Source organism: Spermophilus citellus (assembly GCF_964194105.1).
Source record: "Spermophilus citellus genome assembly, chromosome: 12".
Lineage (NCBI taxonomy): Eukaryota > Metazoa > Chordata > Mammalia > Rodentia > Sciuridae > Spermophilus > Spermophilus citellus.
In genome coordinates, this window is record NC_138198.1 from 7,856,311 (window position 1) to 7,879,138 (window position 22,828).

The 22,828-nt window shown below is 44.4% G+C and overlaps 1 protein-coding gene across 2 annotated transcripts in view; it reads left to right on the forward strand.

Annotated features, from left to right (window-relative positions):
- FAM120A (family with sequence similarity 120 member A) overlaps nt 1-22,828 on the forward strand; it is a 104,043-nt gene that overhangs the window by 38,635 nt on the left and 42,580 nt on the right. For both annotated transcript variants that reach the window (XM_081263047.1, XM_081263048.1), the window contains exons 5-7: nt 769-865; nt 15,809-15,906; nt 16,111-16,394. In XM_081263047.1, coding sequence (XP_081119173.1) covers nt 769-865; nt 15,809-15,906; nt 16,111-16,394 — 479 coding nt within the window. The remainder of the gene's footprint in view (nt 1-768; nt 866-15,808; nt 15,907-16,110; nt 16,395-22,828) is intronic.

The following is a 22,828-nucleotide window of genomic DNA, read 5'->3' on the forward strand; positions in this document are numbered from 1 at the left end:
AAAAGCAAGACTCAGGGTGGGCCTTTGCATGGTGGTGTGGCTGGTTTGGGAAGGGGACTTAGGAGGTGCGAACTGACTGTGTATGTCTGGCTGGGCCATACACGCCATTCTGAAGGAGCCCATGGCTAAGGAGCCAGGCTCCCACCAGATGGTCTGAGTCAGTTCCAAATTATAAGGGTTTCAAGTAGTTGATGGCTGAGTCTGCTGCTCCGAGTTCTCTATCTTAAAAAGACCTGTATTCCAGAGTGGGCAGAAGATCAACTGAATGAAATTGGTCAGATGGTGTGAATTCCCGATTTGTCTGTATCCTTTAGGGGATAGTCAGGGATTTTCTTCTTTGGAAAGTAAGGCATGTGAACAAGTCAGTGTTAGTGGAATAGGTAAGGTTTGGGGGACTTGTTTTTGTCTAGACATATTCCTGATCAGTGTGCTGCAGTCTGTTCCACCAGCTGCAGGTGGCAGGTTGGGTCTCTTGGTAGGACCAGTGACTGCAGAATTGAAGTCAAAGAAGTAAGTCATAGAGCCAGGGCCCAACTCTGCCACAAGCTCACAGTTCTGCTTTTCTAACTGCATTGCTTTAAAATAATTTTTGATTTGATTTTTTTCAGTAGTAACCTCTTGATTTTTTTTTCCCTAAAGGTTTTAATGTCATTCTAAATTCTTATCTAACTTGAAAGGCTACAGATTATTATACATGTGCTGAATTATAAAAGTATGTTCATACACATGACTAGTGGCATAACTAAGGTTTTCCTACATCTGTTTCAGTCTAGAACAGATGACAAAGTTATTCGATTTAAGAGAGCAATTGGATATTACTCAGCGACTAGTAAGCCTATGTCATTTCATCCATCACATTACTTAGGTAAGTAAATAAGGCCTCTCTGTATCATATTGACCTTGCAATAATGCAGAGGTTTGCCAACTTCACCAAGCAAGTCTTGTTCTTTGGAAGGGTGAATTTCTGCATTTATGCCCATAAGTGTAGCTGAACTTGCTAGTAATCCCCGAGGATATTGAGGAGCAAGGGCAAACTTGACAGACTTCTTAGAGAAAAGCGGAGGCCATCGAGTCACAGGCTAGAGATCTTGGTGTCTCTGACTCTTTGGACACAAGAGAGCCTCTTGGTCTGTAAATGACTTCATAAGTACAGTGGATTTGTAGTTATTTTTTTCATTTCTCAAAAAGACCAGAAAGATCAAAAAGATCATATTTGAAATTGGGGACCCAAAATAATTGTAAGCCTGAAGCCTGCTTGCATATGATGTCTCACAAGAAGCTGTTGGGCAATGAGCCATGAGCATGCTCCTCTTTTCTAAATCTAATCTGCCTTAAAACGGTCCAGAGTGGTAAAGTTTGTGCAGTAGTGCCCAAGTCTGTTGGAGTCGTCTCATTTGCTTCATGTCAGCTGTTAATAATAGAAGGCATGTTCAAGAGATTGTTGTAGGAATTAGACTTTTTGTTGGTTCCTGAAGTTTAATTCCAAGGTTGAAAATGTCCCTAAGAGCTGCCTCTGACTGTAGGAGCTTTTCTCCACGGACTCCGTTCAGTGCTGCCTGTGTGCTGGACACTGGGGACATAGCTCAGTGACATGAAGGCTTGGGCTGACTGCACAGATGGGGATGAAGAAGGTGTGGGGCCAGAGAGCCAGGGCTGCCTGGCTATCTTTGGCGACACAGGTAGCAGTAGCCTTCTGATGGGATACCTGTTTCATTCTTCTTCCCTACAGTTCATTATCCTCACAGCAACCAGAGTAGTGTTTAAAAATGTGAACCAGATCATGTGTACAATCTCCCCTGGCTTCCCACTGCTCTGGGAGTAACCTCCAGCTCCTTACCCTGCTCACTGAGACCCAGGCGACCTCCCAGTCTTCTTTCTTGCCGTGAATGCACTGAGCTGGCTTTTGCCTGGGGCCTTCTCACTAGCTCTTGGGCCTGGAGGGCTCCCTTCCCTAATCTCCTGTGTTTGGGTCCGTCCAGGCTTGCTGGTTCCTCCTCCAAGGCTGCTAGGCGTCTCCGTTGCTGTACCCTGGTCAGCCGCGCTGCTTCACCTCTTCCCAACCTGAGAACATAGAGACCAGGGCCTGTCTTGTATCCCTGGTAGAGGAAGCCTTGACTGAATGAATAATTAATCCATTAACTGTTTTTAAATCAGCAGAGTGAAATAATATGGTATATTTGAGGATTATCCCTGGAGAAGGGGAGAGAGTATGCTTTTATGTCAGTATCATACTTTACACACAGAAGATGTTTAATAAGTGCTTGTTGGTACATCAGAGAGCATGAATTGAGCTCTAGAACCTGTACCTGAGTGTTGGGCCCCACCACTTCCTGGCCTCAGGCTCCCTGTACTATTAGAATGGTGTCATTATCTGACTGTTAAAAAGAATATATGTGAAGAACTTGTTCAATAGCAGATGCCGTTATTGTTATTCTTGTAAACCTAAAAAGGCCCCAAAAGATTGAATGTTAAAGTGAAGGAAGCCTGGACACACTTAATGGAGGTAGACTGGCATCCTCAAGTATCTCCATTGATATTCTGCTCCTCTTGTGTATTAGTTTGTTCTTTTGCTGCTATAACAAAATATCTAAAACTGGGTATCCATAAAGAAAAGAAGTTTATTTACCTCACAGTTCTGGAAATTCAAAGTCCTGTCATTGACATCACCTCAGCTCTTGAGGACCTTATGGCAGGTGGGACCACAAAGGCAGGAGTGTTTGCTGAAGTGAGAGGTCAAATCACAAAGCATGCCGCCAGAGATAGACTGAGGTTCCACTGTCTATACTGGGAGTAGCAACCCTGGTGGCCTAACTAACGACCTCCCACTAAAGTTTTCTCTCTTGAAAGTTCCATCACTTCCCACACCACCAAACTGAGGACCAAGATTCCAGCACATGAACCTTCAGGAGACAAATTACATCCAAACCATAGCATATGGTACAATCTCTGTGGCATTTGTAGCTTAAGCAGTTGTTACAGTTTACTTGGGAGTAGAACTTTTATTCAGAAGGGGAGAAATAGGAAAGTAACTGTGGAGAAACACAGTATAGTCACTCTGCTTATCTACAGGTTCTGCAAATTCGATCAATTGAGTCAAAAGTATTTTGGGGGAAAAAATTACCTGTACTGAATATACACAGAAGCTTTTTCTTATTATTATTCCCTAAGTAGCACAGAACAAAAGCTATTTATGTGCATTTATCTTGTATTAGGTTCTATAAGTCATCTAAAGGTGATTTAAAGTACACTGGAGGAAGTGTGTAGGTTATATGCAAATCTATTCCATTTTATATATGGGACTTGGAAAATGTGTGGTTTGGATATCTTTGGGGAACCAGTCCTCTGGGGATACAGAGGGACACCTGTACACCTAACATTTAGGATTGATCTGAGTTAATGATAACCAGTTTGAAGATGTTTTTTATAAGTGAGGTGAGTTTTAAAACTTAATTTAAAAATATGTAATATTTAGCTGGTGGCACATGCTGTAGTCCCACCATCTTGGGAGGCTGAGGCAGGAAGTTTGCAAGGGACCAGTCCAGGTAACTTAGTGAGACCTTGTCTCAAAATAAAAAGAGTTTGGGATGATGCTCAGTGGCCAGGAGAACTTCTGGGTTCAATCTCCAATACCACAAATAATGATAAATGTTCTACCAAGTGCTTTCATTTTCTTAATTAATCATTAAGTGACTTGATAAGTTGTTTCATAGATTTGACTCTGAATTCAGTTTCATTTTCTCTTTAACCACACAGTTATTCATGAAGACAGGGGTATATTGGTAAAGAATTTGAGATTTTAGAGTGTTATTTTCAGGCAGGCTAGTACAGGTGATAGCTCCCTGTATATCCCCTGTATAAAGCCTTTCATTGTGGTGCCAGCTGTTGCAGAAATCAGAATTGCATGCCTGTGGGCCAGCCAACAGGTGCAGACACAGCACAACATCGGGGCAGGGCGTGGGGCGGTGTGGAACTCAGGGTGTCTGCTGTGTGGCTGGAGGTGAGGCTACAGAGAAATGAGGTGAGACTGGGAAGGCAGGTTCATCCCAAGCTGCATAGACACAATCTGAAACCTGCAAACATGGATTTTTAGTTTTTTTCTGATCAATCTAGAGACACAGCAGCGTGGAGAGAGCACTTGCTGGGTTTTAGTTCCTTCCCGGTGTGTCCTCTCAGTGAAAACAACAGGACAAGGAGAAGCGGTGTCTACTTCCCTGGGGAGCTGCTTTCTTGGCATCCCAAGTGAGATGAGAGGGGGGTGTTTTTTATAAGTGACAGGCAGTGGTGAGTGGTTCTTGGTGAGCGTGCCTGTAACAGAGCGGATGTCATCATGCCATTCTGTAGGAAATCACTGTGAATTTTGAACAGCCGATGTGAGGGCATAATTTTCATGTTTGTTGAAACCTGTCTTCATTGATTATTTTAGAAACTACAATGTGTGAAGAATTTTTTAAACCTTTTTAAGAAAATCATGCTAGCAGTTTAGATATCTATGGGGCGTAAAATGGTGTGCATTGGCTCTAGCCAGAGGCTTATAAACCTGGCTGGAATTTTAGATTCTCCCTCGAACTGCTATATCAGGAATTCAGTTGGGACTCAGGTGTCTGTCTGTAACGTTCAGCTTCTTGTCCCCATAACGAGCATGGAGTCTAGTTAGGAAGAAAAGACGTGTATTTAGCCCACAGTTTGGTAGGTGCAAGGGTGTGGTGCTACAGAGACTCATTTCTGGGGACAGCCTTCTCATCTGCATCATATGATGGCAGATGGCCGTGTGGGAGCGTGTGTGGGAGCAGGTGATCACATCCAGATACAGGAAGCCAGTGAGCTGGGTGGGGCCAGGCCAGGCTTTGATAACCAGCCTCTGGAGATCACCACCAAGAGGGTCATGTGAGAACCACCTGCATCCTTTCCAAGGTCAGTGACCTCAGTGGACCGAAGCTTTCCCTCCAAGCCCCACCTGTTAAAGGTCCACACCACCCTAACACCATCACCCTGGGAATCAGGCTTCTAACACATCAGCTTTTGCAGGGACATCTAGCATCCAAACCATAGCATTGTATTTAAAGAAACAAGTTTCCTTGGCCTGGCTGTCCATCCTGGCATTTGGAAACCACCACTCAGCCTCTGTTTCCTCCTTTTTAACCTGTGGGCCTTTGCAGTGTTGAAAAGAAAACTCAGGCTGGGTGCGGTGGTGCACTCCTGTTGGGGAGGCTGAGGCAAGGGGATCATGAGTTCAAAGCCAGCCTCAGCAAAAGTGAGACCCTGTCTCTAAATAAAATACAAAACAGGACTGGGGATGTGGCTCAGTGGTTGAGGGCCCCTGGGTTCACCCCTACCCCCACCCCCACTGATTTCCCAACAGTTACTGAGGGTCTAAGGAAGGACGTAGGCATGCACGACGCACCTTGCCCTGCCCCGGCAGTGCTGTCGCCGGGGAACAGCCTGGGTAGGTGTGGCTTGTTTTGTGTAGTGCTGGGAATGGACTCCCGGGCCTTGTGCAGGCCAGGCAAGTGCTTCACCATTCAGCTACAGCTAGGGGGTATTTTTAAAATTTAATGAATGTATTTTTTTATTATTATTACTATTTATTATCATCATCTACCTGTTGTCTATCCTGTATATCTTACAGTGCTGGGGATTGAACTCAGAGTCCCATCCATACTAAGCAAGTATTCCACCGCTGAGCTGCCTCTCCTACCCTTTTTACCTGCCACCTTTGAATTTGTGATTCTTCTGTCTTAGCCTACTAAGTAGCTGGGATTGTAAATGTGCACCACCATCCCTGGCTACAAATATGGGATGAAGGAAGAATGTGTTTATGACTCCCAGAAACAAGCTACTCTTAGACTTTTAAGAATAAGTACACGGGCTGGGGTTGTAGCTCAGTGGTAGAGTGCTTGCCTAGCACATGTGAAGCGCTGGGTTCGATCCTCAGCATCACATAAAAAATAAACAAACGAATAAATAATGAAGTCATGTCCATCTACAACTAAAAAAAAAATTTAAAAATAACGAAGACGTCAACTTTTTTTTTTTTTTTAAAGTACAGGGCCTGGGGTTGTGGCTCAGCGGTAGAGCACTCGCCTAGCATGGCAAAGTGCTGGGTTCGATCCTCAACACCACATGAAAATAAATAAATAAATAAAGGTATTGTGTCCAACTACAATGAAAAAGTATTTTAAAAAATAAAAATAAAAAAAGTAGTACAGATGTGACGAGTACATATTTTTTTATGCATTTACTGTCATAAATAGTGTGCTGAGACCTGCGGCTCCAGGGGATGCTTGTGGTTGTCCTGTCACAGGTTGTCCTGGTCTGCGGTAGCTCCCCAGTAAGTCACTCTAAATGTAAGCACAAATAAGACATCACAGTTGAGTTCTCAAAAGATTTGCTTTCCTAGTTAAGCCAGAGCCTTCAAAATCACTGATAGAATTTTTAAAGCAACAAATAATAGGTATTAGGGACTGCCAGATTTGTGCATGTAGATTCTGTGCACATAGTTGAGTCCTCATGTACACTTTTAAGACTGCACAGGTGAAGCCCAAGCTCACTGAGGCTAAAGAAATGGCTACTGTACTGGCCTTCCTTGTGAAGAGTAAATGAACTTCCAGTATCCACTTGCTAGAATGGCTTGAATACAAACACTTGCCATCGCCAACCAAATATTGCTGGTACATATGTAAAATAGTGCAGACGCTTTACAGGACAGTTGGACTTTTTTTTTTTTTTTTAAACAATGAAACAAATGAAACACACCTACTCTATGGTCCAGTGTGTTAGCCAGCTTTAGTTGCTGTGACCTACAACAGCTTGGAAGAGGAAGAGTTTGTTTTGGACTTGGTGAGGCAGAAATCATGGCAGAGGAGCATAGCAGAGGAAAGCTGTTAAGCTCAGGGCAGCCGGGAAGCCCCTGGGATGACCACTTTCTCCAGCCATGCCCCACCTGCCTACAGTTACCACCCAGTAGTCCATCAGATGGACTGATCACTGATTAGGTATGGCTCTCGTGACCTCAACAATTTCTCTCCCACGTTAACACAGGAGCTTTTAGGGGACACCTCATATCCAAACAGTAACATCCAGCAAGCATGTCACTTGAGCATTTATCCAAAGAAGTTGAAAACTTATGTCTACACAAAAACCTGCACTTGGATGTTTATAACAGAACTTTATTTACAACTGCCCAAACTTGGAAGCAACCAAGTTGTGCTTAAGCAGGCAATGGATGAAGAAACTTGTTGATTTGTTTGTTCCATGCCAAGCACTGTTGTGGGTGTTGGCCAGTGTGGTTAACAGATGGTCATCATTATTGCTCTTATGGACAAGTGTGCAGCTGGTGCAAAGTAATCCTAAGTGAAAACAGGAAAGTCAAGGAAGCCCAACCTGATGGAGTCAATATAATTAAATTAGGGGTTAATTCTGATTGATTAATATTGTAAGTGAGGTTTATATATTTGGTAAGAGTTTAGGAAGGTGAAGATATGGAAAAAAGTATATTCCGTGTAGAGAAAATGCACATGCCAAGAGCATGAGGTGAGAATACATGGTGTAAGAAAAGGAAGAAGATCCTGCTTGGAGCACAGGAAGCAGGGAAGAATGGTGGGTGATGGGGAGAGCTGCAGTGCAGAGGCCACACACTGCCCTCCATTCTACTTAGGCTGACAAGAGCTCATTGAAGGAATCCTAATTATAAAGCTTTAAGTAACCGTGTAATATCACACTGCAGTATATTTGTCAGCAGAACTCTACTAATAGCTCGCTCTGTGTTCCCCACCCTTGTACCCTAAACTTCATACTAGTCATTCTTTTTATCTATTTAGCGTATCTGTATCCCCGGGTACTGAATAGGTTCACTTGTGTTATTAAATGAAATCATATAACATGTATTCTCTGACTTACTGTTCTAGCTCAATACTCCTATTACTGTGTTTCTTTTCTTTCAGCATAGTTCTTTTTTTTATAAATTCATTGTGTTACTATTTATGCATTTTACTGTGGATAGAGAATTGGTTGTTTCCCGCTGATGGCCATTGCAGACAGTGTCACTGTAAGCTTTCCTGCATGTGACTTGCTGTGCCCATGCACAGCACTCCAGGCAGACTTGCCTTTCCTGTTCATGCCTGCACTGTTGCCCAGCATGAGTGCGTTTATTCTCCCAGAAATGGGGTGCTGTCTAGTTAACTCCACATGTTTATTCATCTGGTGATTGTTGAATTATAGTCCAGGATGGTTGCAGTTTCATTTCCCTGATTATTAATGAGGTTGAGAATCTATAGCGGTGTTTATGGACGTGTAGTGTTACTTTATTGGAAATCGTGATCATCTTGATTGCCTGTGTTTCTGTTGGGTTGTTTTTCTTTTTGTGTTGATTCATAGGAATTCTTAATACAGTCCTTTGTCACTTTTATGGATAGCAAGTGTAACCTCCCAGGCTGTGGCTTGCATTTTTCTTTCTTGATGACATGCTTTGACACTAGATTATTAGTTTTAAAATCAGAACCATGCATTTTTTTTTGTTTGCTCTGTTAATAATCCCTCTCCTAGCCAGCCCTGTGGCACATGCATATAATTCCAGCAACTCAGGAGGGTGAGGCAGGAGGATTGCAAGTTTGAGGAGAGCCTCAGAAACTCAGGTCCTAAGCAACTTAGTGAGGCCTTGTATCAAAAAAATAAAAAAAAATTTTAAAAAGGGGTGAACTGGGATGTAGCTCAGTGGTAAGGCACCTGTAAAACAAAACACCAAGAATTCGTTTCTTGTATTTATAAATAAAGGGTCACCATGCCTGAGGTTTGCTCTGGTCATATGGTAGTGGGGGGAGGAAGCGCAGTCGGGCTGGGCATTCTGAAGGGGAGACAAGTGCCTAGGGCTCATTGTGCATCCCTTCACTCCTGCTGTGCATTATTGTGCAGAAGAACGAAAAAAAGACAGTGTAAAGGAGGGACGTCTGTCTAGTCTGAGGTCACAAACGTACTTTTTGTTTTTCTTCTAAACATTTTTATTTATGGATTTTTGCCTTAAACCTATCTGCACTGAATTTCGCTTATGGTATGAGCAGGATTCACATGCATACCTGCTGCCCCAGCCCCGCTGAGGAGCAGGCTGCCCCATGCTGTCCTCAGCAGAGTCTCTTCACAGGGTCTGTTTCTGATCCTGTTGAATTTCTGGTTATCCTTATGTCCATGCTATACCATCCTGGCCCTTGTGATAATAGATATCTGATTGGGCAGATCTTCCCACTTAATACTTCTGCAAGACATGGGGACTATAAAGGCATTCCGCCTTTATTTTATGTATTTTTATTTGATGCTAAGGATCGAACCCAGTCCCACGTGGTAGGCAAGTGCTCTGCCACTGAGCTGCAGCCCCAGTCCCTCGAGACTATTCTTGACTCTTCACTTTTGTATATATTTTGTGATCCTTGGGTAGGTTTTCATGGAGTTGAGCTGACTCCATAGATCAGTTTGGAGAGAATAAATTTTTTATTGATTTTGCATATTGAATAAAATATTATACTTCTCTTGATTTGAATTGTCTTGAATGTCTTTAGTGAACTTTAATTTTCTTCATAAAGATAAGCCTTTATATATTGTTAGGTACATTGCTAAGTATTTTATTTGGGGGTACTATTAGTTTATATCTTAAATTATATTCCAAATTGCTTGTGTATTGAATACAAACTGCTTTTACAGATTAATTTTATATTAAACAGATTTGCTCAATTCTAAATAATTTTTATAATTGATTTGTAAATTCCTTTGGGTAGTTATGTTGTCTGTAGTTCAGTGTCTTCCTTTTCCTTCCTTCTGAACCAGCTGTGACTTAGGACACAATATTTATAGACAGTAGTCATGGGTAATATTCTTATTTAGCTCTTGATCTTAAGGAGAAAGTTAAACATTTTGCCTGTGTAACATTTAGCATTATCTCCCCACATTTTCCAGGCTAAGGAAATATTCTTGCTAAAAGTTGTAATCTGGGTAACAGTATGCTCAGGGGTTCATCCTGGTCACTTCAGTTGGCATGGGCAGGGGCAGGGAGTTCTTGCCATAAATGAGGCCAGTCTGGTGAGGGGTAGAGGGAAAGGTGACCTTTCATAGATTACCGGGGAGACAGAATGAGCATGCATTGAACTTGAGTGTGGGAACTTAGTGGAAAAGATTCAGGGAGAGAGAGCTCCCAGATTTTTGGCATGCGCAGTTCAGGTGATTGGTATCCATTGTGAGACAGGTGCTGCTAAAGGAGAAGCCGACTTGGGACAGTTTTGGATGTGAGTTTTAATGTACCTTCTCAGATCCAGGTGGAGATGGTAACACATAGTTGAATATGTGTGTCTATGCAGAGTAACGGGTCCTGGGTGGGGCTTCAGTGGTTCATGGTGCTAGTGGGGCCGTGGCGGTGGTTAGAGGGTGAGGAGCACCTCAGACTGTAGTGTAGGCCAGGTGTAAGAACATGGGAGACCTAGGGAAGGGCGGACTGAAGAATGGTGCAGCAGAGTGTCCTAAGAACAGCTTCAGGGCAGGGCAGGGCAGGGTGAGACCACACACTGCTAGTTGTCACAGAATAGCCCCGGTCAGGCCTCACAGGGACACACCACTTCCAGACCTCATGCAGGGGAAAGGGCTTCCAGGAAAAAATGTATCTCGTTTTTCTCCTTCTTTACCTCTGAAAGGTGTGGGAGGGGTGGGAAACACTGGGCCTCCTAGTCTGCCTCAGATCATTTTCATAAAGGTTGGGATTTTTAAATGAAGGGGAGACTTGAGCAAGTTTGAATTGCTAAGGGGACAAGGAACACATCGCGAGGAGGCTAGAGACACATGGTGGCTCTGGTATGTATATTCCATGACAGGGAAGGAGCAGGCACCTGTTCCCTCCTAACACAGCCACCATAGGCCCGTCCCATGTGCTCTGGAGCCTAGCTCGCCCATCAGCATGGCAGATGAAGGGCAGAGTGTGGCGCAATGAGACTGCTCCTCTGGGCAGAAGAGAAAGGCAAGCACAGAGTGCGGCGGTGAAGTTGGGGTTCGTGACCAAGGAGCCCAGGCCCTTCAGGATGCGCGCGCACGTGCCAGGGTGCCCTCTGCCCTGGAGGCCTGGGTCGGCCCAGCTGTCAGCACTGCTTCCCGTTTGAGGAGTCTCACGCTCCTGCTGACTGGAAATAGCCTGCCTTAGTTCAGTTTTTAACATTGTTCCCAGTTTTTTCAGGTGCCACACAGAATGTACCTGCTCACTTACTTAGCACTTACTTAGGATTTGACTTTTCACTTCAGACTCCATGCACTCCTGTGTCAGTGGGAGGTCCACAGAGTTGCTCGTGAATTATACAGACTGATAAATGTGCGTAGTCAGTGGTAGCTACACAGTTCTTTTAAAGTTAACGATTGCAACTTGAACTCCAAGCTGACCATCCTGGCCTTTGCCTTCTCCCTTGGTCCGGCTCATCCTCAGCTCTGGGCACTCACCTTGTCATTGCCTTGGTTTGAGCTTGACCTGCTTGGCTTTCTCAGCCAGGTGTCTCCTTGTAGCCACAGCCAGACTCTCCTTTCTCCTCCGCTGTGCTACAGGCCCCATCCCTGCCTTTCTGGAAAGTCTTCATCTGGAGCATAATGGGACAGATCACAGGAGAGTCTCCTCCCCGTAACTTTGTGCCTTCGTTTCTGTTGAATATTGATGTTCAGCAAGAATAGCCATTGAGGGGCTAGGGATGTGGCTCAAGTGGTAGCGCGCTAGCCTGGCATGCGTGCGGCCCGGGTTCGATCCTCAGCACCACATACAAACAAAGATGTTGTGCCCGCCGAAACCTAAAAAATAAAGATTAAAAAAAATTCTAAAAAAAAAAAAAAAAGCATAATTAAAAAAAAAAAAAGAATAGCCATTGAAAGATGTTTAAAATACTAGAAAATGTTTGCTTTTTTTTTTTTTAAACCAAACATTGAAAACTAGGGTTGGTGGTAGCCTGTATTGATTTATTAAACTTTCAATAAAATATAAAATATTCTAAATGTCTTAAGTTATAGAATTTTGTTTTTTAAAAAAAATTCACTTTGTTATTGTTTGTTTTGTTTAATGTAACATTAAGTTAATAGATGAGTCTTTTTTTTTTAATTTTTGTTTTTTGGGTACCAGGGATTGAACTTGGAGGCACTCGACCACTGAGCCACATCCCGAGCCCTATTTTGTATTTTATTAGAGATAAGAGTTCACTGAGTTGCTTAGTACCTCCCTTAATTGCTGAGGCTGGCTTTGAACTCGCCATCCTCCTGCCTCCGCCTCCTGAGCCCCTGGTGATATAGGCGTGCGCCACCTGGAGTGTAGCTGCCTGCAGATCTAAGTAGAGATTCTAGTTTAACACTGTTCCTTTTTAAAATTATCTTTAACGGAGAGCAAAAGCTGGGTAGCTCTGTGTAGGTGTCATGAGTCATTGGAGGAGGTGGGCCCAGAGCCACACTTAGGTGTTGCAGGGAGCAAAGTCAGCTGGCACCTTGAAGTCTGCTGTGGCTGCTGATTTTCTCTTGCATTCCTAAGGAAGTCCATAGTATTTAACAAGTACTTTTAAAGTTATAAAAATACTTTTTTTTTTTAAAGAGAGAGTGAGGAGAGAGAGAGAGAGAGAGAGAGAGAGAGAGAGAGAGAGAGAGAGAGAGAGAATTTTTAATATTTATTTTTTAGTTCTCGGCGGACACAACATCTTTGTTGGTATGTGGTGCTGAGGATCGAACCTGGGCCGCGCGCATGCCAGACGGGCACGCTACCGCTTGAGCCACATCCCCAGCCCCATAAAAATACTTTTAATATAGTAATTGAACATTCTTGCTGTGGTGTGTGTATGTTGTTGTTATTGTTGTTTTTTTCCCCTCTCTCTCCCCTGTCTTAGCCTGTCTTTGGTCTGCTTACTTTTCTAACAAACAAAGAATTCTCTCTCTAGCTCGTGTCAGTGATAGGCAGAGAATGGGGGACCAGCAGTGTTGCCTGCACTCAGCACGGTGCCTTTTCTGAGAAAGATGCTCTTGTCCTGGAGAAGGGAGACACTGGTTCTGCTCAGCTGCACGTGGCATGGAGAACAAGAACCAATTTAGAAGAAGGCTGCAGGCTACAGAGGCAGGCCTTGGGAGATGAGGCATTTCTGCAGCTTTCAGGAAGATGTAGACAAATTAGTTCAATTATTATAGGACTATGTGATGAGAGAATAGTGACTCACCCTGTGGAGTCACAAAGGTTTGTTTGAGGTCATTAATTTCAGTGTGATTTTAGAAAATATTTTTTTCTTTGGAAATCCTTGGTTTTATGCTATAATATTATTTGTTTATTTTAAGGAAAGTTTGTGCTTTGTAGGATGTTTCAGCATGTAGTGGCCAAAGAAGAATGAAACAAAAATGATCATCCTCACTTGAAAGTTGTTGCTGCATATTGATGAGTCTAGCCTTTCATTTCTCTCATGTTAGGTATGGCTCTGCATGGTGGTACAAGCCACCAGTGACCTCAGGAGGCCAAGGTCAGCCTCAGCAACATAGCCAGACCCTAAGTAATTTAGTGAGACCCTGTCTCAAAATAAAAAGAGCTGGGGTTGGGGATATAGTTAGAGTGCTTGCCTTGCATGCACAAGGCCCTGGGTTCCATCTCCGGCACCATAAAAAATAAATAAATAGATAGATAGATAGACAGGCACTGGGTTCAATCCCCAGCACCACAAAAAATAAGCATCACAAAAATAAATGAATAGACAAATAAATAAATAAAAGGACTGCAGGTGTGACTCAATTGTGGAGCACCTCTGGGTTCTATCCATAGTACTGCACACAAAAATTATTTAAGTTAGGTGTGGAAGATCAGCTATAAGAGATTGTATACTAGACCTTTTACAGGGTTGTAAATTACAATATTAGAGCTTGGCTGAATTTTACAATGTTCTTTGGCCCAAATCTGACTGTGATAATCATAGCAAATTTCACCTTATACTCAGAGGTGAAAATTACTGGACTTGCTGCTTGTTTAGGAACCTTCTTGTGTGCAGATGATTGTGCACATGATGTGGCTTTGTGTGCATGGGTGTGATTGTGCTCTGTGAGCACACACACGCCAGTCTCACTGTTCCCTGCTATTTGTATTTGAATGCAAAGGTAGAAGCTGTATCAAGATTCTCTTTGTGAAAGCCAAGGTCAAAGGCCTGTGGCTTTTCAGAACTTGAGCGTAGAGACAGGAACTCCAGCTAGGTACCAGTTAGGTAAGGTGTGTGAGGCTGGTGGGGCATCAGGGTGGAAGGAAGCGAGCAACAGTCTGCCCTTCTCTCCTGACCTCTGTGGGCTTAGCACTCAGGAGGCCGCAGGTCCACAGGATCAGGACAGCGTGTCCAGGACAATGTTCACAGTCCTGGTTTCACCATGCTAGTATTAGAAAGCCTCTTAGCTTTGCACTAGAGTTCGCTTGCAGAGAGTGAACCATGCTTGGGGGATTTTCCTGTGTTTTTTTTACATAGCAGTAGGTCACGTGGTGCCGTGGGCCGTGCTCCTTTTGCCCAGTGCTATTCACATCAGCCCTCCTGCTGCTTAAACATGGAAAATGGAACTCAGGGAGTTTGGTTTTATTCTATTTTTTAAGAAAGCAGAGGGGGTCACGGCCCAGCCATGAGGGCCCAGTTGGGGCCTGCTGTGTCTCTACACAGGCTTTGTTTCTCCGCGTCCCTGGTAGAGTGAGTCTCGGACCCTCCGGCTGGTGGTGTTCCCAGGCTCTGCAGGGCCCGTGACTCGCATTACTCACGTGCTTACCTGGGTGGTCTTTCAAGGTGGCTGCACTGGGGCTGCCTCCTAGGCCTCAGCACAGTCCTGGTGCCACCTTAGGTTGCCTGAGCAGCAACTGGCATGAGGCACCACCCGCTGCCTGGTTTCCCTTCTGCCGGCGGACGTTGCCCTGAACTCCCGCCTCTCCTTGGACCCCGTAGGTGGGGATGTTTCGGCCTGTCTATCGCAGTTTTCTGCTGCTGTGTTTCAGACATTCTTCCATGTGGTTTTCTATTCCCAGATAGAATTCTGAAAATACAAGTTAGTATAAGATAAATGAATAGCAAGTGCCACTGTGCATCAGAACACGTTTACAAAATGTGGTTTTCAGAGAAAACAAAATCCCCAATTACTGATCCTTGGATGCATGCTAAAATATATAAGCTTAATTGGTTTTGCTTAACAATTAAAAATAACCCGAGGGCTGGAGTTGTGCCTCAGTGGTAGAGCTCTTGATTGGCATGTGGGTTCAATCCTCAGCACCACATAAAAACAAATAAAAAATAAATAAATGTACTGTGTTTATCTACAACTTGGGGAAAAAAAAAAAACCCAAAAGTACAGGCAACTAGTACCACACATTTTTTATACTTAGAAACTTACGCTGGGGATATAGCTCAGTTGGTAGAGTGCTTGCCTTGCATGCACAAAGCCCTGCGTTCAAACCCCAGTGCCAATAAATAAATAAATAAATAAGCAAGCTTTTCCATTTAAAAAAAAAAAACAAAACCTTGCTAGTTAGCTGCGAATTGAATTTGTATTTAAGTGGTTGAGACAAAAAATTTCTCTTGCTCTCCGAGTGTAAGGGGAAGTGCTTGGTCCCTGTGCTGCCTGCTGGGCTTCTGGTTCCAGTGAGATTGTGGATCAGGAGCTGCGTGTTAAACCTCAGTTTATAAAGAATTCTGAGAAGTGGGACCAGTGGTGTCAACATCTGAGGCATGTTAGACACATGGGCCGTGGGCTGGCTCCAGGGATGTCCCAGGGAGATGGCATTCTGTTCACAGTTGTTTTATTATTTCTTCCTATATTGATGAAACAGCCAGACCAAATCCGTTTGGAATGCCTGGGATGGTGCCACCTTATGTTCCCCCTCAGATGCTCAACATTCCACAGACTTCTCTGCAAGCAAAGCCCGTGGTAAGGCGTTTCCTGAGATGGGTGGAGCAATGGGCCTTGGGCATTTCGTTTTAATGAATACTAAAATGATTTCTTAAATTCTTGGAATGATATATGAGATAGGTGCCAATGTTGGTCAAATTAAAAAATCACCCAGGAGGAGGCAGCCCCGACATGCCTTGGGCCAGGCCAGCCTCGTGTGATGACTTATGCCCTGTGCTTTAGGCCCCACAGGTGCCCAGCCCTGGGGGGGCTCCGGGCCAGGGTCCATACCCATACAGCCTCGCTGAGCCGGCCCTCACTCTGGACACAAGCGGGAAGAACCTGACAGAGCAGAACAACTACAGCAACATTCCTCACGAGGGGAAGCACACGCCGCTGTATGAGCGGTCCTCGCCCATCAACCCAGCCCAGAGTGGCAGCCCCAATCACGTGGATTCCGCCTACTTCCCTGGCTCTTCTACATCATCATCATCAGACAACGACGAGGGCAGTGGAGGGGCGACCAAGTGAGTGTGCGTGCTCACAGAGCACTCCCGGTGCCTGTGACCTGGGGGGCTCCCTCTGCCAGCAGCTGCTTGGGTGTTAACTCAGGCGGTCCACTGCAGGTAGGTGCTGCGCCCTGTGCTCCTTGGCTGTGGAGGAGAGAGAAGAGAGGGCCTGGTCTGTGAGGTCTCCACTGTGGCTATCTGCACCAGGCCAGCACCAAGGCCGGAGCTGCAGGAAACCTCTTGGGGAGGGATTTGTGTGACACGTAGAATATGGGGGTTCATGTGCATCAGCCCCACTGTTCCAACAGCCTTAACCTCTGGGCCCCTGGCTGCAGGGAGCTCTGAATTCCTCTCCTTCTCCAAACTCAGCAGCTCATAGAACTGTTCTTGAAATAATACTATACTATTTGCCCAAGTAAAACCACGGAAAGCTGCCTGGACCCAGGCCGGAGTTCTTCCAGGAGAGGAGTGTTGCAAATACGTAGTTGATTAAAATCTGATGGAGAAAACCTTAAATGGATACTACCCCTTCCCTTAAACTGTCTTGTGTTTCAAAAAAAGGTAAGGAAAAAAGAAACAGGAAGTGTCTTTTCTATTGAGTCTGTGTTTCTTTTTCCTTAGTTTGAACTCCCATCTTGTCGGGCAGATGACCAAGGCTAGTTAATAATATTTCAGTTATAACAGGGCCGATGGATGTTACCTCTAGCTCTGACCTCTGACAGAAGAAGTTAGAGAAAGTGTCCAGCCTTGAGCAGGTTCTTGCTGATGTGTCCCCTGAAGCAAGTGATGTTTCCTCTCTGTAATATTCCGTGTGTCCACCTGTACAATGGGAGCAAATGTCAGCTGACCTTGGTGGCGATCAGGGCAGAATTCTCTGCCCCCTGGGACTGCACATCCTGTCTGTAGCAGAGAAATATAAAATTCATAAGTGGGCTATGTATACGCAATCCTGAAACTCCAAAGTGAAGTTAAGGATTATAATTTAGCATTCCAAAATTTAAATTGGCCTTCTAGTAGGATGATAAATTTAATACCTTTTAAACCAGAATTTCTTGGTTGGGGCCTAGAAATCTGCATTTTAAATAAGTACCTCATGGAGTCTCAGGCTCACATGGAAGTCTGACAGGTGGTCCAAGAAGCCCTTTCCCTCTAGAATTCTGGGTCATCGTGTGTTTTCTTTTTAAAATTCACTTGTGTCAGCGAGATCAAAGTATCTGAACAGACTCTGGAACATTGACAGAGGTTAAAAACGCAAAAGAAGTGGACTGGGGATGGAGATGGAGCTCTTGTAGAGTGCTTGCCTAGCATGTGTGAGGCTCTGGGTTCATGTCCCCCATGTCCCCATCACCCAAAAAAAGGCAAAAGAAGTAAGCTTATACCCAAGAGTTACATGCTAGTGGAGGAAGTTTAGAAACCAGATTGAGGTGGTTGCTTGGACCAGGGTGGGCATTCAGGAGACCTGTCTGATTTGTCTTCATGAGGGTGAGAGCTGGACTTGGAGCAAGGACAGCTGCCTGGGCACTGTGCTTTTCTGTGTGTTCAGTTCTTAACCTGTTCATAAAGGGTCTGGTCAGCTCTTCCTGTGCCCTGGGATCTGGTCTCCCTGTGAAGTCTTGAAATTCCCAGTCTTCACCCCAGACACGGCATTTTTTACTGCTTCTTGCAGGCACATCTTATTTCTGCAGCTGGGGTGTGAACTGCTCAGTCTTGTGGTTGGTGTCTTGCCATCCTTGCAGCGTGAAGTGTCAGGCAGAAGAGAAGGCACAGTGCACACACAGCGCCACATCAAAAGGCTGGACTCAAGACGTCTCACTCAGCAGCTGAGATTTAATTTCCTTGAATCTTCTCCATGTTCACTTTAATACATAGAGATCATGTCAGAAGTGAAGGAAAGCAGGCAGATAGGAAAAGTGCCTGAAGCCTCAGCGTTAGACCCTAGACTGGGGGTGTGCTTTGCTTATGGCTTGTGCTGTGGTTCAACTTAAGTTTATGTGTGTGGCAGGGGCCAAGAGGAGTCAATTTCATGGTTTTCAGTGAAGGTTCTAGTTTGTTGAATGTGTTGTATGTGGTGTGTATTCTATGCAGTTCCAGACTACGTAAGAGAATGGAATTTTGTAGTTAAAAAAAAAAATACTCAAAAGCAGGTCATGGTAGTATGTACCTATAGTCCCAACTATTCAGGAGGCTGAGGCACAAGGATCACTTGAGCTTAGGAGTTTGGGGCCAGCCTGGGCAATGAGACCCTGTCTACATTTAAAACAAATAGTTAAGGGTGGTGGCCCATGCCTATGATCCCAGCGGTTCTGGAGTCTTGAGACAAGAGGCTCACAAGTCCAAAGCCAGCCTCAGCAGTTTATCGAGGCCCTTAACAACTTAGTAAGACCCTGTCTCAAAATAAAAAGGGCTTGGAGATGTGGCTCATTGTGGTTAAGTGCCCCTGGGTTCAATCTGTAGTACCAAAATAATAATAAATAAATAAATAAATAAATAAATAAACCAGGAGTAATAAGTCAGAACTTTAGTTACTCTTGGTTTGAACTCAAATTAGAACCCAGACCTACTCTGTGCTTTTAGGATGGTCTTAAGGGGGAAAAAAGTTATCCTTTATTAGCCAAGAAATGCTTGAGCACTTGCTGTTTACAGTGAGCAGGGCAGTGGGTGGGAGAGACAGGGCTGTGCTCATGTGGTATGTTCTGAGGCAGGACAGTGAGCAAATGAAAGTGTGTGAGGAAGACTTCAAGAGGAGCACTTGTCCAGAGCACAGGAGAGCAGGGTAGGAGGTTGATACCTGGTCCCCGGGGCTGGGCCTTGTGGAGCTGGAGGCCTTCAGTGCCATAGGAAACAGCCTTGAGTGTGCTCAAGCAGGGCCTGGGCTGGAGAGGCCTGGTGTTTCTTTGGACATGAGTTTATTCTCATCTCTGTGCTGTTTTCCTTTGGGACAGAAAAGTCTCTAGACAGTTGAGCAGCTGAGCCTCAGAGATCTAATCTTAACCCCTTTGACAGGTGGACTGTGGAAATGCTTATAATCTCTAGACCATGAAATAGCAATGGAGAGCGGCCTTCTAGTTGCCTCACAACTTGTCCCCCCACAAGACTGCCTGGGGGGCCAAGGGGTGCTCAGTAAATACTTACTGGATAGGTTGAGATGCTGTGATGGAAAACAAAGGTCAGCTTCTACAATTTAGAAATCCTTCCCATAATACATGTTAGATGATACCACAAGGAAGCGATAGTCAAATGCAGAATGTGGGACAGTTTACAAAAGAAATGGCCTAGTTCTCCCAACAGTAAATCAATGGCATTTTTTTTTTAAGGGTGTTGGTGATGGGTGATGGGGACTGTCACAGAATAAAAGAGGCAACCAAGAAAGAAAAATGCTTCCTACAAATTAAGATAAATGTTTTAAATGGCAAAAGATAGACGCATGCAATTCAGAGGAAATACAGACATCACTAAACACGTAGAAGGATGTTCACCCTCACTAAGAAGATCAAGGAATGAAACTTAAAACATAAAAAGGTATCTTTTTTAAAACCCATAAAATTGTCAAACATTTGTTCTTAAAGATAAACTATGGAGGGTGCCGTGGGTGGAGAGGGTGAGACGTGGCTCTCCCTGCAGGTCCTCCTTGCCCCTCAGCCCTTCCCATAGGAGTCTGAGAGCCACGGGCACTGGGCACTAAGCACCGATTGTGGAGATGTGCTCTGTACCTGTAGGAAGGTGGGTGTGGGCTGTGTGCCCAGGGAGCATTACCCAGTGCCCCTGGAATGTCCTGAGAAAGTGCAGAGCTGACCCAGCTGACCCTAAGGACAGGCAGCCACACTGCCAGAGGCTATCATGACATGCATTGGGCAGTCCCTGTGCTTCATCCTTTTGTTTCCCTTTATTTTATTTATTTATTTTTATTTTTTGATGTCTTGTTCAGCATTTCAGGTTCTTGAGTTGGGAGAGTTGTCAAGTGGCTCTGTTCTCGGTTCTGTGGAATGGGAGTCCTGACAATTCTGCGCAGGGCTCTTGGAGCACGGGGCTGTCCTGCCACCCAGCCACCCAGCCACAGCCTCTGCTGCTGGGGGGTGTTTCCAACAGAGATTAGCTATGGGGGCAAGCCTGTGGGAAGCAGGCCTGGGTCTAGCTGGGACTTCCACGGTGTGCTGTTTGCCGTAGGAGGAAAAGGTGCCTTGGGCCACGATCAGACCAGCCAGTTACTAGGCCCATGACAGTTGGTTTAGCAGGAGAATAAGAAAGAAATGTGTTTTCTTCTGTTCTTTTTGTCAGAGTAGCATCTGCACACACTTGTTCTATTCTTGGTTAAATTTTTTTAAATTAAGGTGGTGGTCTTGTTTTTCCTTCCCTTTGTGGCCTCTGTCAGTCCTGTTTTGATTGAATTAAGAATTACATTCAGGTCCTTATGGAGATGTTTATTTTATGTTATTTTTTGTAGATTTATTTGGGCTCATGGAATTTGAATCAAAATGAGGTTGCTATATTTTTAATTCTTTTTTTACATCCTTTAAAAAATTACCATCTCGATACAAAGTTATAGAATTAAAACATTGGAAATACAATATCGAGAATCTTCCATCTTCCACCTCTAGAGAGGTGACTCTCTTTTTAAGAGTTCAGACATCTTATGTTTCTCTGCATATACAAGATTGAGGTCTGGTCTTAGGGATAGCAACTTGCCTTTTCCCCTTTTCTTCCCTCTTTTATGTTCTATACACTCATGTAAGTTTACGTGTGTACTTACTTGTACATATAAGTGTAAATATGTGTATTACACTTAATATTGCTTTAGTGTTTTTGCATATTATTGCTGACATTTTTAAGTGGATAGGTAAAAGTCCTATTCAGAGAGAAGACATTTCAGCTTTGTGACTTTATTCACTCACATGGGCTGTTTCATGTTCTTGTACACTGACATGTGTGCCTGAAGTGGAGAAGGGCGCCCAGTGTCGCAGAGTGTCTTTTGGCATGTACTGTTGGTTTTGGGTTATGCTTGCATGGTGGCATCTCTTGTGTGCACTCTGCACATGCTCACACCCCATTAGCTCATGTGTGTAGCTCCTGGAAGCCCACATCTGGGCTGTGGAGGATGATTTGGGAAGGCAGGCTGCTCCGTGTAGGAGCTCAGGGCCCTGGGGAGCCTCTGTACCCCAGCAGCTGTCAAGGGCTGGCCTCCTGGTCTGTGTTATCTGGCTTCAGACTCCACCTGTGTCAGTGGGAGGTCTACAGGGTTGTTCGTGAATTATACAAACTGATGAATGTGCATAATAAGTGGCAGCTATCACTATTATTTTAAAGTTAACCATTACAACAATATAAGATCAAAATATATCATTGTATCATTTTGCAGATAATAAATAATTTATTTATTTTCAAAAACCCAAATATATTTTTGGTTTTTAATGTAGTATAGATAAAGAATCTCATTTTGTTAGCTCTGACCTGGCATCCCAGGCAGTATGTGCTTGAGGTTGTGTCTTTTTTTCCTTAAGGGGGTCCGGGTGTTTTTCTTCCACTTTGAGTTTTTTCAGAAACCTTGTGGTTCACAAAGAACATCATGTTTCCCAGCTTTGGGATATGGAGACACCCACAGGCCAGCAGCTAGGAGAATGGCTTACAATGAGCAGGTGTAGGCTTGTCTTTCAAATTGTTGGGCTCTTGTGTTGGATAGATTTCTATCTTGGCTTTTTAACACATAGTGATTTTTCTAGTAATTTCTCATAAACAGTTCTGAATTTTGTTTGGCAAAAATTAGTTTTGATCTGTGCCATTGCAGTGAGAGGGTCCGTCCGTGGATGTCCTAGCCACCCACTCCCCTCTGAAGGTGTTTTGTATTCATTTGTCACAGCAGCCACCAGTGGCTCATGGTGAGGCACCTCGGGACCCTCCCTCACATTCTGTAAGGAGCGCCCTGTGACCACATATCTCCCTGATACCAGTGAGAAAAGTGTGAGCCATGCTCACTGTTGCCTGGGATGCGCTTTCTGCACTCTCTGGTTCTGTGCTCCCAACCCTGTTCCATGGAGAAGACTGAGTGCAGGGACACTGGCATAATTAGGGGCAAGAGGGCATTGTAGGAGTCTGCATGTGTGGCCTTCCTGGTCATCAGGATTCTGAAGGATGGCATTTGACCAGACCAGGCCTCGAAGGAGAACCCTGAGTGCCTGTCTGGTGAGGCCAAGTCCTGCCAAGTGCCTTGGGGCCCACACCCTCCTGTCACACATGGACCTAGAGCCTTCTCTCTTTTGTTCTCCGCCCAGTTGAGTTAGGGAGCAGATAGCCCTGAAAACTCTTATTGAAAGTCAGCCTTGCTAGTTTGGCCACGTCTGACTTTATACACACACTCTCTCCTCAGACATTTCTACTGTGGATGGTATCTGTTACCTTTCAAAATTTAATACTTCTTCCACATTGGTGTTATTTGCCTTTGCTCTTCCTGTTGCTGGAGT